Genomic DNA, 13,948 nt, shown 5'->3' with positions numbered 1-13,948 from the left:
AGCGGCAAGGTCTCTCAAAGTGTCTTCCCGATTATCGACAACATATTTGTATTTCTTGACTATATCTTTTGCACAGCTTTAGAGTCGAGGATATTTACTTTCCCAAACAAAACCCAACACAGAACACGTTTTCCATGAAAAAGTATTTTTAAATGCAATATAAATGTAGCTGCAACTATGTAAATTCTTACATAAATGTCACTATAAATAATAATACAAATATCCTTGATTAAGTGCTTTCTGGATGACATGCATTTCAACACTACTAACTTTAACAGTGGCATAAATAACTATACATCCTGTGGAAATTTTAAAGACAAGTGACTTGTTCACTGAGAAAGCCACAGAGGATGGAGTCAGTAGATATGTGTGGTCACGGGTAACTTAAGTGAGGGTGGTGGGTGACAGGAGGACAAGAACAGTTCAAAGAAACCGCTTAAAATAACAGGTCTCACAGTCTACACAATACCTCACACATTTAAGCACAGATGTACTCCTGCACATAAAAACTCACACATACGCTTACACTTTCATGTGCAGTCTAGAGCTGCACAATAACCACAAACACATGTTGATGCATCTTTATCTTTGACACGAAGATACAAGATACATTTAATGTTGCCAAGAGATAGAAATCTGTTGTTAGTGTGTTTTAGAGCCAGAACCAAGTATATTCATCCACAGTATGTGTTTTTTTTTAACAACTTGATTATTGTGGTGTCTATTTCTCTCATGTGAATTGTATTATAATATTTAATATAATATTTAATATAATAATAGCCGGACTGAGAAATTCCAGACAGGCAAACAAACACAAAAGCACATTTTGAAACACTAGATACACTCCACACACCGTGATGGAGGCGGAGCCTAAGCAGAGTCAGTTCCATTTATAGATTAAATATAGAGAAAAATAGGTATAAACTGCAGAGATTCGAGCAAATGCTTAGTTCAGTTTAATCCAGCTTTCCGCTACAGTGAAACACTAGATTACCACACAATAATCAGAGCAGCAATCACGCTACCACACCTTCATGCTAGTGTTGCTTTATTTAAAATGAATTTTAAAAATATTTCTGCATAAATCTCATCAGCAAACACGACATTGATTTTGGGTAGTGCAAATCAATGCTAGGAGTCGTTAGCAAAGCGTTAAGCAACACTTCTGATGAGTAGATCCAATTTCCGGTGTTTGCTCATTACTTCCCGTATGTCTAATGGTGGACGGCCACGTGAAAACGGCAGTGTTCAGATGTGTGTAATATTTGTTTTAATTGTCTTTATTAACGTTTACAGTTGACACGTTTATAGTATATATTTGTCTATTTGCATTGTACTAATATTAGTTTCTTTCACGTTACACAGCAGGCAACCCACTCGAGACGAGAGCTGCAAAGGTACGTTAGGTTAAAAAGTCTGCAATATTACAGTTTTCATGTTCGACCTTAGCTTTGTAATATTGAAGATTATGTGGTGGCAGATGTTACTTTTTGAACTATTAAACCGCGCGTTAAAACAAACAAACGAACGAACGGAAATAACACAACCGTAATTTCTCCTGGTCAGGTAACGTTATAACTTTAACCGTGTTTTTAACACACACACACACACACACACACACACACACACACACACACACACACACTCGAAATATGTAATGTGCGCGCGCTTAATCTGCAATGGCGGAATGGAACTTTGGACGAAACGTTCCTACAGTAACGTTTACTACAGACTAAGACGGCTAATAATGAAGTTTAAGTTCATTTAAGAAAATGCTGTAAAGACACGGTTTGTTAAACTTTTATTTTCTTAGTCGGGTATATTATTTTCATGTTTGCTCATGCTATACACGCACGTTACGTTCGCGCGTTTAGTCAACAGTGGCGCGCATTCTTCAGTTTAAACCGAAGAACATTTGAAATGGTACAAACAGTCGTATGCATGCTGCCCCCGTTTTGAAACGCGGGAGTTTCAATAATTTTTTAATGTGACTATTTGCTTTTTCTATCAGCAAGTATCGCCCTGTCGATGAAAGTGCATTGTCAAGGTGTGAAGAAATTTGTGAAATTGCCTAACGATTTCACATTCAGTGAAGGTTTTCTCAGCGAAGGTAAGTGTTGCTTGTGCTAATCTTTAGAAAAAGTTATGAAAATTGTGTTGGAGGCATAAAATCAGTGCGCAAATCTTTTCTTTTGCCGTTAATATTTGACTGAAAACAAATGGAAATGTATGTTCATGTGTATTTAATGAAATGTATTTTTCAGTTAAAAGCTAATTTGGGTTTGCAAGCACTGCAGCTCTTCAAGTCTTTGATGACCCAGACACCAATGTGGAGCAGGACATCTTCCAAGAACCGCTCGAAGCCAATCCACGTTTGTTTAACTGTTAAATGTGTGGAAGAACTTTCTGCCGGCCTGCCAGAGGGTAAGCATTTATATAATGTTATTTCTTAAAATCATAAATGTAACAAATGATTCTTGTTGAACAATAACACAAACAACGGTGACCGCATAATACACACCTGGGGCATTGTTAGTTAGAATTTTTGTAATTTTCGAATGAAATAAAATATAAATTGTTGAAATGAATGCCTTTTCAGAAAACCCCCAGCACATGCACTCATACTCTCAGTCTCTTCAGCTGACCACGATGAGCAGCAGAGAGACCTTGGATGCTGAAAAGGCAAAAAAGGTATGCATACATGTTTTAGCTTATCGTTAATTTATCCATAAACTATTATTACAACCATGCTTAATGTCAGACTGTCCAAGATGCCCTGGAAAAACAATGTGGTGGTGAGGAAGTCTTTGAAGAATAGCAGGCAACTAAAACTTTGAAGCACAGCACCAGACGGCAACTTGTCAATATTGTTGTCAGTCACATGACGGAGACTGGCGAGTGAGATTTCAGTGCACAAACACAATAAATACAAACAACTTGTAGGAGGATCCCCACCCGCAAACAGCGTGAGACTTTTGCTTTAGGAATCGTTATTCTCTTTCCATCGTTGAGCGAACCATTTTCAGCGAAGGGCTACGTAAGAACACATTTTAAATGATGTGAATATATCAAGGTTTTTGATGTCAGACCTTCCCAAAACATGTCATCTTTCTAAAAGGAACATGTTTACGATCCAGAGAAGGGGACAGGGTTTATATCTTGGCGTCTTAAAACTTTGTCAAGGTAGAACCCGAAACGTTCTCGCTCTGAGATTTCTGAAACGGGAGGACCAAGTCGCCGAAAAAGAGTAGACGATGGAGAACAGCTTGAAGGAGATGAATGCAGAGAGGCATTTTCTTTCCTTGTCCACACAGCCGAAGCAAAAGATGAGGGAAACCTTTCAGCATAGACAAGAACTTGTACACGACCCCAGAAGATCAGCTGAAGTCCTTAAGGTGTTCCCAAGATTTTTGGATGTGAAAGGATTGGTTAATATAGCACACTTTCTTTTATAAAGATTAAGAAATGCAGTTTCTTAGCTCTAATAATAGTTACTTGTGTAGGTACTGTACTCCATCATTAGGTAAATCATGACTGTGGTCTGCTTTTCAGTGCCGATACATCCAGCAAGTTGCTTGAGAGGTGGGAGACGGCTTTCAAGGCTAAGATCATCAGTGAAGCGAAATGTGTTTAACAGCAGAAATTGAGTGTCTTGTCAATTCAGCAGTGGGACAAGGATCTGAAAACGGTTGGCACGACAAAGTTGTATTTTCAGATGAGCTTTCTTGTGTTTTTGTAATTGTAAAACTCCCCTTCCCTGCAACCACTTCTTCAGATCGGGACAGCGATCAGTGTCTTCTGTTCTGCTTTCGTTGCATCTCCTGCCGCCTTCTGCTGGAAGGAAGAGGACTAAGATCAGTCCAACAGAGGCTGTTGACAGACTTGTGCATTTTCATGAAGGTAATACTCAATTTTATTGCGTAGACTTTGTAAATGTTCATTTTTATAGTTTCAGATACCATAAAGTTACACTGTCTAAATATGTTTTGGACATTTCTATTGATCTGCGGAGCTTTGATCTTCCAATTGAATTCTTAATTTGTGTTTGAAGTAAGTCCCATGTGTTTTGGGTGGCCCGAGGGTGATAAAGTGAATTTATTTTGCACCTATTAAGAATGCATTTTCACCAATAACAAGTTCTGTACTAAGTTTAATGCATTCCTAATTAGAGTGTTCTTTTTCAAATTTTGTTTTGCAATTCTATTTTCCAGTCTCGCACCAGTATTGAAAGCCATCTTGGTGGAAGAGAAGGCCACCAGCCATACCTACTGGGATCGGTGGCAGAATTGACAAATTCTACACGGTTGTGGACAAGCGTCTTATCCCTTGCGCAGGTCAGCTGTTTGAGCACCGTAGCTGAACTCTTCAAAGTCCATTATACGTTCAACTTGTCACACACGAGGAAGCCCTTGTCGACATCTTCACCTTTTTGCAGAGCACAGTCTACAACATTGACGTTAGAATGACCAGCGAGTATCCTAGAGTAAAAGAATAGCGTGCAAAACTTTAAAACTAGGTAAATGCTAAAGCGTTTCTGCTGTCAGAGTTTGCATGCAAATAGCCACTCTTTGATATCTCATTTGAGAGTCTCGCAAGGTTTCTATCCATCGTTGAAGTTTAAGTGATTACGAAACAAAGTGGTTGTAAAGTACTTTATTCTGTACATATTTATTGAAGAATTTGCTCAGAACATCATGCATTTAAAATACAAATTCAGAATTCGGATTCAGTGCTGCTGTTCATTTGATTGCACTATTTAACGCTCAAGACCTAAAGTATGGCTTTGACCCCGTTTTGGAACCGTTGATTTGTGATGTGAAAATTGTAGAGACAGATGGAGTAGAACTACCCATATCCACAGGTAGAGTTTATGGGGCAATATGTCAAGTCACTGGAGACAATTTGGGGATGCATTCAATACTTGGGTTCACAGAATAGTTCAGTGTCAATTACTTGTGCCGTCTATGTTTAACTGAAAACGTAGAAATCCAGTTTTTGTACAATGAGGGTGATGTCAAAGTGGTTTTGCGTGATTGTGCAAATGATGAACGGCATTGCAGCGACTTAGAATCTGAACCTGAACTTAAGTCAGCGCATGGCCTAAAACGAAACTCAACAGCTTGCAGTATTTTCAAGTCCATCACAATTATTCATTTGACGTAATGCACGATCTCCTTGAAGGAGTTGCTCAACTGATATTGAAACAGTAGATTCATTTCAAATTAAGTTTGTCACACAGTGTGAGCTGCTGTCTAGAACATATTCATACGATTATGGGTATTTAGAGAGAGAAAAACAAATGGTCCTACTAAAGTGAATTTAGAGCACAGTAAACTCTATCCAGACCCTACGTCTTATCAAAAACATTCAATTGCTCTTTGGTGATGAGAGTTGGCATTAGCTCCTACTCTCACTTCAAATTCTGAATCTGGTCTCCACATGTATCACTGAAGGCATGACTGTCCTGCTGAAATACCTAATTATTGAGCACCATGAATTACGTAAAGAATGATATCCACACAAGAAGCTGTTACCCAAACATCATTTTATGATCCATTATCTGTCTTCCATTCATAAAATTGGTCCCTTTAGTGCAGCATGAGGTTTGAGGCAAAGCATAAAGTTTGTAAGAATACGTTCAAGAATTTTAAAAACATCATGAGATGTCAATAGCCTATCTTTGGGAACCAACACCATTGAGACAAAGTGAGTGCGGCCCCATGAAAACATTCTGTTGGGATGATATTGATGGTGGTGGAGGAAATGTTACAGATTTGCACAGAGACCATCATGCATTCAATGAACTGGGTTAATTGCAATGAAATGGAAAACGGGAATTTCATCATTCATTTAAAGTACAGAGATGCTGTGGTGAGTGGACTTGTTAAGTGCTTTGGAAATTCTACAGACCTTGCGATCTACAAATTCCATATGGGTCAGATGGTATCTTCTTGTGTGTTGGTTTAAGATGGTTGGTTGTTTTAGCACATTTCAGACACAGTGGTAATTCAAAGTGCTTTACAAGAGAGGAAATAAAATAATTACAAGATTTAAATAAAAGGTAAAAAATGATTTGTGGGTGTTAGCTGTTTTTTTTTTTTTAGAAGAAAATAAAAGGTATTATTTGTGAATTTAATTACTTGAGCTGAATATAGAGAAAATTGTATGAAATGTAATTTATTACATTAAAATAGTGTTAAAATATGAACACACACAGTGTAGATTTAACACCTAATAGGTGTAAATGCTTTCAGCAATGGAAAGAGACACTAATGGTTTTAAATTGGAACACTCACAGTATTTTTTATAACACTCAAAATGAATAGAAAAATGAATCCTTTTTTAAAGTGTTAACTCAATTCAGTGTGGACCCCGAAAAAGTGTTTGATTTCCACACTAGTAGTGTAAATGTAACTGTTAGAATTTTGCAGTGTATATACAATGAATCTATCTAGAAGATAATCAATCCATTGTCAGTAGAATGGATACAGCGGAAAAAAAAAAAAAAAAAAAAGGACAAGGCTGGAACTGAATCATCATTTTATATTTATTATATATATATAGCTGCATAAGACAATAACTTTTGAAAATGGAAAGAATCATACGTTCACACTTCATTTGTCTCTCCTTTGCATTTAATTTTTCTCTGGCTGAATCGTAAAGCTGCGAATGTCAAATTGTCCTCCTAAAGAGAAAAGGTTGGCAAAATGATAAAACCGACTCCTTGAATTCACTTCATTTATCATAGCGATATGTACACAGACTATACAGTCATGCACTTATTTCATTGTATGTAGCTTTTTGAAATGCATGTTTAAATACAATGTTGTTGTTGGATCTGAACAAAACATCCTCGTTCGGCAGTCCAAACTAATCGCAATGACATTTTAAGGATTCCTCTTCATCCTCTTACCTGAACACCTTTCACGTGGTTGTCATTTCCAGAACCCTGCACTGTGTGAAAAAAGAAACCGCTATAAGCCGTTTTCAAGAGAAATGCAAAAACGGGCGAAAAAAGAAAAGAAAAATAGGAATCCTAGCAGCTACTGTTCATACGTACTCTTCAATATAAACCCCACTAGAGCAAAGATTAGAACTCCACAAAGTCCCAAAGCACACGCCAATCCAAGCACTGCTGGACGGAGGCTTTCTTCTGAAATGTCTGGAAAAAAGAAATGTTTCTAGATGTATTAAAAACACTTAAGAGTTAGTATAGTAATATTTCTGTCACAAAAGCAATTCAGTGAAAGTGGTGCTTGTTTACCGTCCTTCACTTGGTGTGTACTGTTTTCAAAGCGTTTATGATGGCATTCTGTCAAGTCACTTAGACGATCGGACTCTGAGGTATTTGAGGCTAAATCTGGTTGATAAAAGGAATAAGTAAAAAAAACAAAAAACAAGAAACAAAAAGTAGTAACTTTACATTTTTTAGATCCGATTCTACTTTGCAATTTACCGAATAATCTTAACATAATCCTCAGAAAAAGGCCAAAAACAATATAACTGACAGTCACTCCCAGGTAAAAACAAGTCCACTTCCATAATGTAATTAAAGTTCATTCATTCATGAGCTCTATTTTGGCGCACAAATGTTTGTACTTGATGATATACTACAAATGATTCTTTAGTACTTGTGAAAATGTACTCAAATGAGACGCTACGAATATGAACTAAAATACACTTTTAACATTTTTTTTAAAGGGAATTTAGTGACCACTTGTAGCACACTTAAAAGCATCTTTTATACAATAGTACACTCAAGTGTGATTGAAGTGGTAAATAAATGCCCCTTTTGTAAACAAAGTAGTATGCGAAATGTGCAATTTAGTTCATATTCGTGTCGTCTCAGAATAGCACAGTTGAGTACACTTAGATGAGCTTAGGTTTATCTAAAGAAGTACTAAAAAAGATTGTTTTTGTATATTAAGTACAAAAAGTAGCGCACGGAACCAGAGCACTTTACGTACATTATGGAAGCGTACTCGATGTAATATATTTTTTACCTGGGATGATGTCGATTTTGAAAATGTACCTTGAACGATCAGACGTGTTCCGCTCCCAAACTCGATATAAAATGCTTTTGTTCCACAGTAGTACACCGCTTGGTCCGACCGAACGACGTCTGAAATGGTCAGATTGGAGGTTGTGCCCAATCTGTTGGCTGAGAATCGATGATTTTTGAATTCATTGAAAAATCTGGGGTCTGACTTTTTCTGCAATGCTGATATGACTTGAGGTCGTCGTCCAGCAATTTGCTTGTACCAAAATATGTTGTCTTTATCGGAAAAACACTGAAGAGTAACCGCGTTGCCAAGAGCCACAGTTCTGACTTGATCTGGCTGATGAACGGGAGGACGTGCAGTACCTGCAAAAACTGAATAATCCCAGCGATCCTTTAAAGTAAACAATGAAAAGCTGTAAAAGAAATGTAAATAAAACATGACTTACGCAAAAGGCAAAGAACAGTAAGAAACGTCCAAGCGATCATAGTAAAAATAACGTCACCAATTTGTGCTGCGCTTGCTCTCTCTTAAACCGTTAACACTTTTATTGCAAAGCAAAGCCGGGGTTCCTTTTGTACAGTACTTCCTGGAGCAGCCACGCTTACTCGTGTTCATTACTATCGGTCGAGGCCCTCGTGGCGGGGGAAAGGTCCTCTTCATTTTTTCCAGTTATACTTGAAAGTATAAAAGAAATGTTGGGTTACCCACAATGCCGCAACATTAGTAGTTTGACTTTGTAGGGTACACGAGAAATCATTTGATATTACTTGGTAGCGCAAAATTTGCAGTAATGTATTTAGATCACGCAATGAAAAATCAGGAAAATATTACAAGCACAGATCGGACTATATTTTGAAACGTGTTAAAAATGAAATGACCAAAAAGGGCTTGTTTAAACGTGTAGCTAAGCATTCGGGGGATCACGCACAAAGCGAAGAGTGTAATTTCACTGTAAAGCCGTTTGTGTCGGTGAAGTCCCCCGAAATCCTTCATTTCCTTTATAAAGCTTTGCAAGCTCACCGAATAACGTTTCAGTGCACTTTCAGCAAATATGGAAAACATAAAGGGTCTCAATGCAACATTCCATGATTAGCGCAAATTGTCACATGAGCAGAGCTGTTGACTTGCTGTATGCGCCTCCAGAAGAGATGTTGATGAAAGCTCCAAAACCAAGGGCTAGCAAAGTATGTTAACGTGAAGACATGACAAAGAGTTTTGTTACAGATTATGTTTAGGTGTAATATGAATACATACATATACATATTAATGTATATGTTTTGTTATGACGTTTGTTTGTTCGGCTCTATGTGGTTCCCTTTGGGACTGTCTTTTAAAAGCAGTTTTGTACTTTGTCTTCAGAGTTTTTATTTCTGTATTTACTAGCGTAATAGCCTTTTATGTATTAGTTAACATGTGTTATTAAAAGTATCAAAGTTTGAAAGTAACATGGACTTTTTAGTATTAGTAATGTAATCATTTTCACCGACGCACTTTAGACATGCGAATAGAAAGATAGCAAATGTTATAAAAGAGAATAATTTGTCAACATACTTGAACAAGTTTTACAGCTACTTTTACAACATAGGCTCCTTTGAGATTATATCCTGACTGTAAACAGCAGAAGAGTTTGCGAGAAAAGGTTACAGGAAGAAGTCTGTCATGTAACGAGACGACAGACTGTACAAAAGAGTTTAGCAGCAGTTTATGAAGGCAAGGCAATCATTCGCAGCCAGCCGAGATGACGGTTATGGGTGTGGCAGGAGGAGCTATAAAAACGGGAACTTCCGTTAACGCGCTTCCGTCATGACCTCGGAACTAAATGGGAGCACGCGAGCTTGGTGAGGAAAGCATACCGTTCGTTCCTTTCGTAGTGTATCGTATGCAAGTACTTGTGTCGAAGCAATGCTTGTTGCCGGGCCACGTTGCGGGTGTTCGTAGAAGCACTTAAATGCTGGAGAAGGTAGGAAGTATGGCTTGGAATACTAGTAAAATGAACGCGCACCGAGGAAATTGGACGTAGCGTTAACCAATGTATTTTTGTCAGCGGTGTTAACCAGACGCGGTTACCGAATAGTTTAGCTGCCTGCGTTGACTTTGAAGAGCACTCGTATCAGTGGCTGAAACCCAAAAGTCCTTCGGCGCGTAAGTAGCGTTTTGTTTTTATAGAAGAGAAAATAGCGGGGTGGGGAGTGCGTTTAATAGCGTAACGCTGTCGTTGTTGCTCTTAGGTTTAGTGACGGTCCATAAACTTTTAGCTTTCTTGAACGGTCGCAGTGCTGTCCTCTCTCCGGATGTTTTTGTTGAAAGCCTTTTTTCTAGCTTTTCCGTGTATGGTTGTTTTTTTTATTTGGATCCGTTTATCTGAACTGACTTTGTTTTAGTCCTCAGTGGAGGTGATTGTTACGTGACGCGTGTGTCTGGTTGTTTGTGTGGTCTTTTTGTTTGTTTTTCCCGAGAGCTGTCTGTCTTCCGCTCCCTATCTGTCGTTCTCTCAGGTACGCGCTTGCTGATTGGAGGATGTGGCTGTCCATCATCGTTCCGGAGTCGCCGGTGCAGCCAACCCGACGTCTTCCGGCAGTTTGAAAAAGTGCGCCGCTTGTTACGTTCGGTAGGTCAGTGTTCGCAAGTGTTTCGTGACATAGTTGATGTGTGTTAATGTGTCTAAGTCATTTAGATCCAGCATCTTGGTTGACATTGTTGCCTAGAAGTAACTGTCCTTTCTCTTGGGAAAAAGAGAACAGGGTTAGGTCGTATGACATACATTTTGCACGTAGCTATTTCATGATAGACACACCAGGTAAGGAGTGAGCGCCTTTTGGTACATTTGTTTGTCTTCACATTTGTCTTTGGTTACAGGGATATTGGGCTACTTAGTTTGGGGTTTTGTTATATTTATTTGTTTACTTTGATGCCTGTCTTAGTTTTTTTTTCTGTTGTCACACTTTGTAGATATTTCACAGTGTTTATCAGTAGAGTATAATATGAAACTGCTAAAATGGACTGTGTTGTTGTGCCTGGTCATTTTTACAAGTCTGCCCCAGCATTAATGTAAAATGTTGTGTCCTCACCTCTAGATCCTTGTAGAAGTTTGTTGTGTGTAGGGCCAATATGGTTTTGAAGTTTGTTTTGAGCCAAGATGTTTCCCTGTAAAGAAAGAGTGGTTGGGGCTGTGTGTGACTGTTAATTTCACTTAAGAATGTGTTTGCTTGATTTCAGTGAAAATTGAGTGTCAGCTTTCATGTGAAAGTGTATGTAAAAGAAGAACCATTGAAAATGTTGTGTAATATGCAAAGAGTTTCACAAAGGTTGAAATGTAATGATGGCTATATGTGTGCCTAATGCAATGGTTTTGTTTAAAGATTGGAGCACAGATGAATGAACATTTGTAATATTGTTTAATACAGAGTAGATTTTTTTGAAAGGATTTGTATCAACTGGACCCAGTGATGTGCTGGTTTCTCCTGATAGATGACAGTGGTCCTGTTACTTTTTGCAAGGCAAGCTGTGGAGATGAAGCAGAAGTCTGTCATGTGTTAACATTTTTCTAGCCCTGTTTCAATGATAAGTTATTGGATGAGGCAGTGTATTGCTGTGGCTGGAGGGAGTAATTTTGCAGGAGGCTTGTAGTGTAATTATGATAATATTAGTGAATTATGTAATAGTTGTAGGTGCCAAAGAGCAGTCTATTTTAGACATGTAAGATGTGTGTAAAGTGGTTCATTTCATGTCCCTCAACAAACATGTAGACAATGCAAATTTTAGGTGTGTGTGTGTTCTCTTTAGCATGGTGCGTGGTCTGGAGAAGCTGTGATTCAGATGTAAAGATGTTTCTTTTCCAGATGATGCCTGAAAAGTATGAGTGTATATGAGGCTGCACAAGAACAGTAGCAGTGAAATGGGTGTTAGTGTCCCAAACAAATGTGGGTAAGTGTGAATTGTTTTTAAACATTGTAATATATTTGTTAGTAGTGTTGTCAAGATATTAGAGGTAGCTTAATTGTAATACTTATATAAGTACATAAAGGCATGATTTGTGGGTAAAGAAAATTAATGTATGGTTTTTTTTTGTCATTAAGTCAAAGAAGATATTTCTACATAAAAAGTGTAAAGAAGCATTTCAAAACATCACAAACCTACAATGCTTTTTAAGTTTTTTTTTTATCTGATGGAGACTTTCATTTTGAAAGATGGCTTGCTGGGAAGAAGGAGTGGTGCCTGCAAGAGAACGTGTACACAGATGAGACAAATAATTAAGGATAGTTTAGAAAGGAAGTTAGCATTGTTTTGTTTTAACGTTGATGAAGGTAGAGCATTTCACTAATGTGAAAGTGATGTGTTATTTGCAAGTACATAGAGTAGTTAGTTTGTTTCAGTTATGTGACTGCATTTTATATTTTTGTCTGTAAAAGCACAAAAGGAAGGCAACACAACATGAGTGATTGAGTCAAATCCTTTATGTATAAACTGGGCTGTTACATTGTTGTTGGTCAAAGAGTGTATAAAGCAAATTATATTTGTGGGCCACAAATGTTATAGCACAAAATGATGTTTAGTGGGTTTTGAAGTGAAGTTTGTGTGCGTTCTAATTTAAATGGTGAGGATGGGGTGTTGAAAAGCAATGTTGTGGAAAGTTGGTGGTGTTTTATTGTCAGTGGCAATTATTTTTATTCTATTGACAAGAATTGAATAGCATGTATGGTGATTATATCTGTAGTGAATTGACGTTTTTAGTAGTTTAATATATTATTTAACTTGTTCTTACACCTCCACTGATCCTCACATTAAAGTTATTCTTTAATCCCTCTTCAAGAGCTAGCCTTTGTATAGAGGAGAATTGACTTTAACCCAGTTTTACGCCCTGTAATCCAAATATATGAAAAGAAGCAAACAAAAAGAGATTTAACCACAAGACTATTACAACAGATGTAAATATACATGCAATAACAAAACTCTGTTAACTTGGTTGCACTGAACACTTGCCAAATGCACAGAGTGTTACTCTGTAGACTGCAATTGAAGTATTTTCAGAGAATATGTTGCTACAATTTGAGAAATGTCATACATCACAATAACCTAATTTGTAAGTATCACTGTATTGTTATGAAGATTTGGGTATGATTGCTCACAGCATAATGTTTGACAATTCACACGAAAAGTGGACTCAACCCAGCTGAAATCAAAACATGTGACTTAAATGGTTTATATACAATTACAATTGTTTTTCAAACTGGGCATCAATGACAGCCTGCACACCACTGCAAAACCAGAAGCTATTCCAGCTACATTCTATTAATTGATATACACCAACTAAACTGCCACCAAAACATACCTTTTCCATGCAGAAGCCCACACCAAGGGCTGGAGCTAGTGATGATTATTATCCCAGGTAACAAGTTCAAAACTGTGCTATTATTTGACTTGTAATTGTCTACTACAAAACAAAATGGGGATTTACGGCCTTACCCTAGCTTTAGAAAGAACATGTTGAAGTATTAATAGAAGGGCAGTTGGTTGAGAGTTTCCATTTAGTTGTTGCAACAACTGTGCTCGTGTCAGATCTGGGTGCAAGATGACTTCACAAGTATTTCTTGGGATGACATGACAAATAAGTTCATGCAGTGGGTTGGCTAAAACAAAGTCTAGGCTGCCTTTACCAAATCACATGCAGACAAGGTTGTCAAATAACTTCATTTGGGCCTTGATGGTGCCATTAGCAAAATATGCCGTCAAGTTAACTGCGTGGATGCATTACCTCATGGACAATAACAAAGTTCCAGATCGTAAGCAAATTATTACACAAAACAACCTACAGGACTATTATGAACAAGGGCCTGTGCCGCTGTCCGGTGCCTCAGATGACGACAAGTGTAAAGGTGAGCCGTACCCTGGGCGTAAGCGCTTGCCCGACCTCTGCCCGCAGGTGGCCCTCTACGATGCGTAAAGTG

The 13,948-nt window shown here is 37.9% G+C and overlaps 1 protein-coding gene and 1 pseudogene across 2 annotated transcripts; one reads left to right on the top strand and one right to left on the bottom strand.

Annotated features, from left to right (window-relative positions):
- The first annotated feature begins 2,023 nt into the window (after positions 1-2,023).
- LOC122357158 lies at positions 2,024-4,510 on the top strand (annotated as a pseudogene).
- A 2,104-nt stretch (positions 4,511-6,614) lies between these two features.
- Positions 6,615-8,712, bottom strand: nitr14b (novel immune-type receptor 14b). 2 transcript variants are annotated; one of them, XM_043257905.1, is made up of 5 exons: positions 8,449-8,712; positions 8,033-8,374; positions 7,265-7,360; positions 7,061-7,162; positions 6,615-6,954 (listed from the first exon to the last, which is right to left on the bottom strand). In XM_043257905.1, the coding sequence occupies exons 1-5, from the start codon at positions 8,486-8,488 to the stop codon at positions 6,902-6,904; spliced, it is 633 nt and encodes a 210-aa protein (XP_043113840.1). In that variant the 5' UTR covers positions 8,489-8,712; the 3' UTR covers positions 6,615-6,901. The 2 variants fall into 2 exon arrangements, with proteins under 2 accessions (XP_043113840.1, XP_043113839.1); XM_043257904.1 differs by having other exon boundaries at positions 8,033-8,712.
- Positions 8,713-13,948: the final 5,236 nt, after the last annotated feature.

Source organism: Puntigrus tetrazona, chromosome 14 (assembly GCF_018831695.1).
Source record: "Puntigrus tetrazona isolate hp1 chromosome 14, ASM1883169v1, whole genome shotgun sequence".
Lineage (NCBI taxonomy): Eukaryota > Metazoa > Chordata > Actinopteri > Cypriniformes > Cyprinidae > Puntigrus > Puntigrus tetrazona.
Note: the sequence above shows the minus strand (reverse complement) of the source record. Positions and strands in the feature narration are given on the sequence as shown.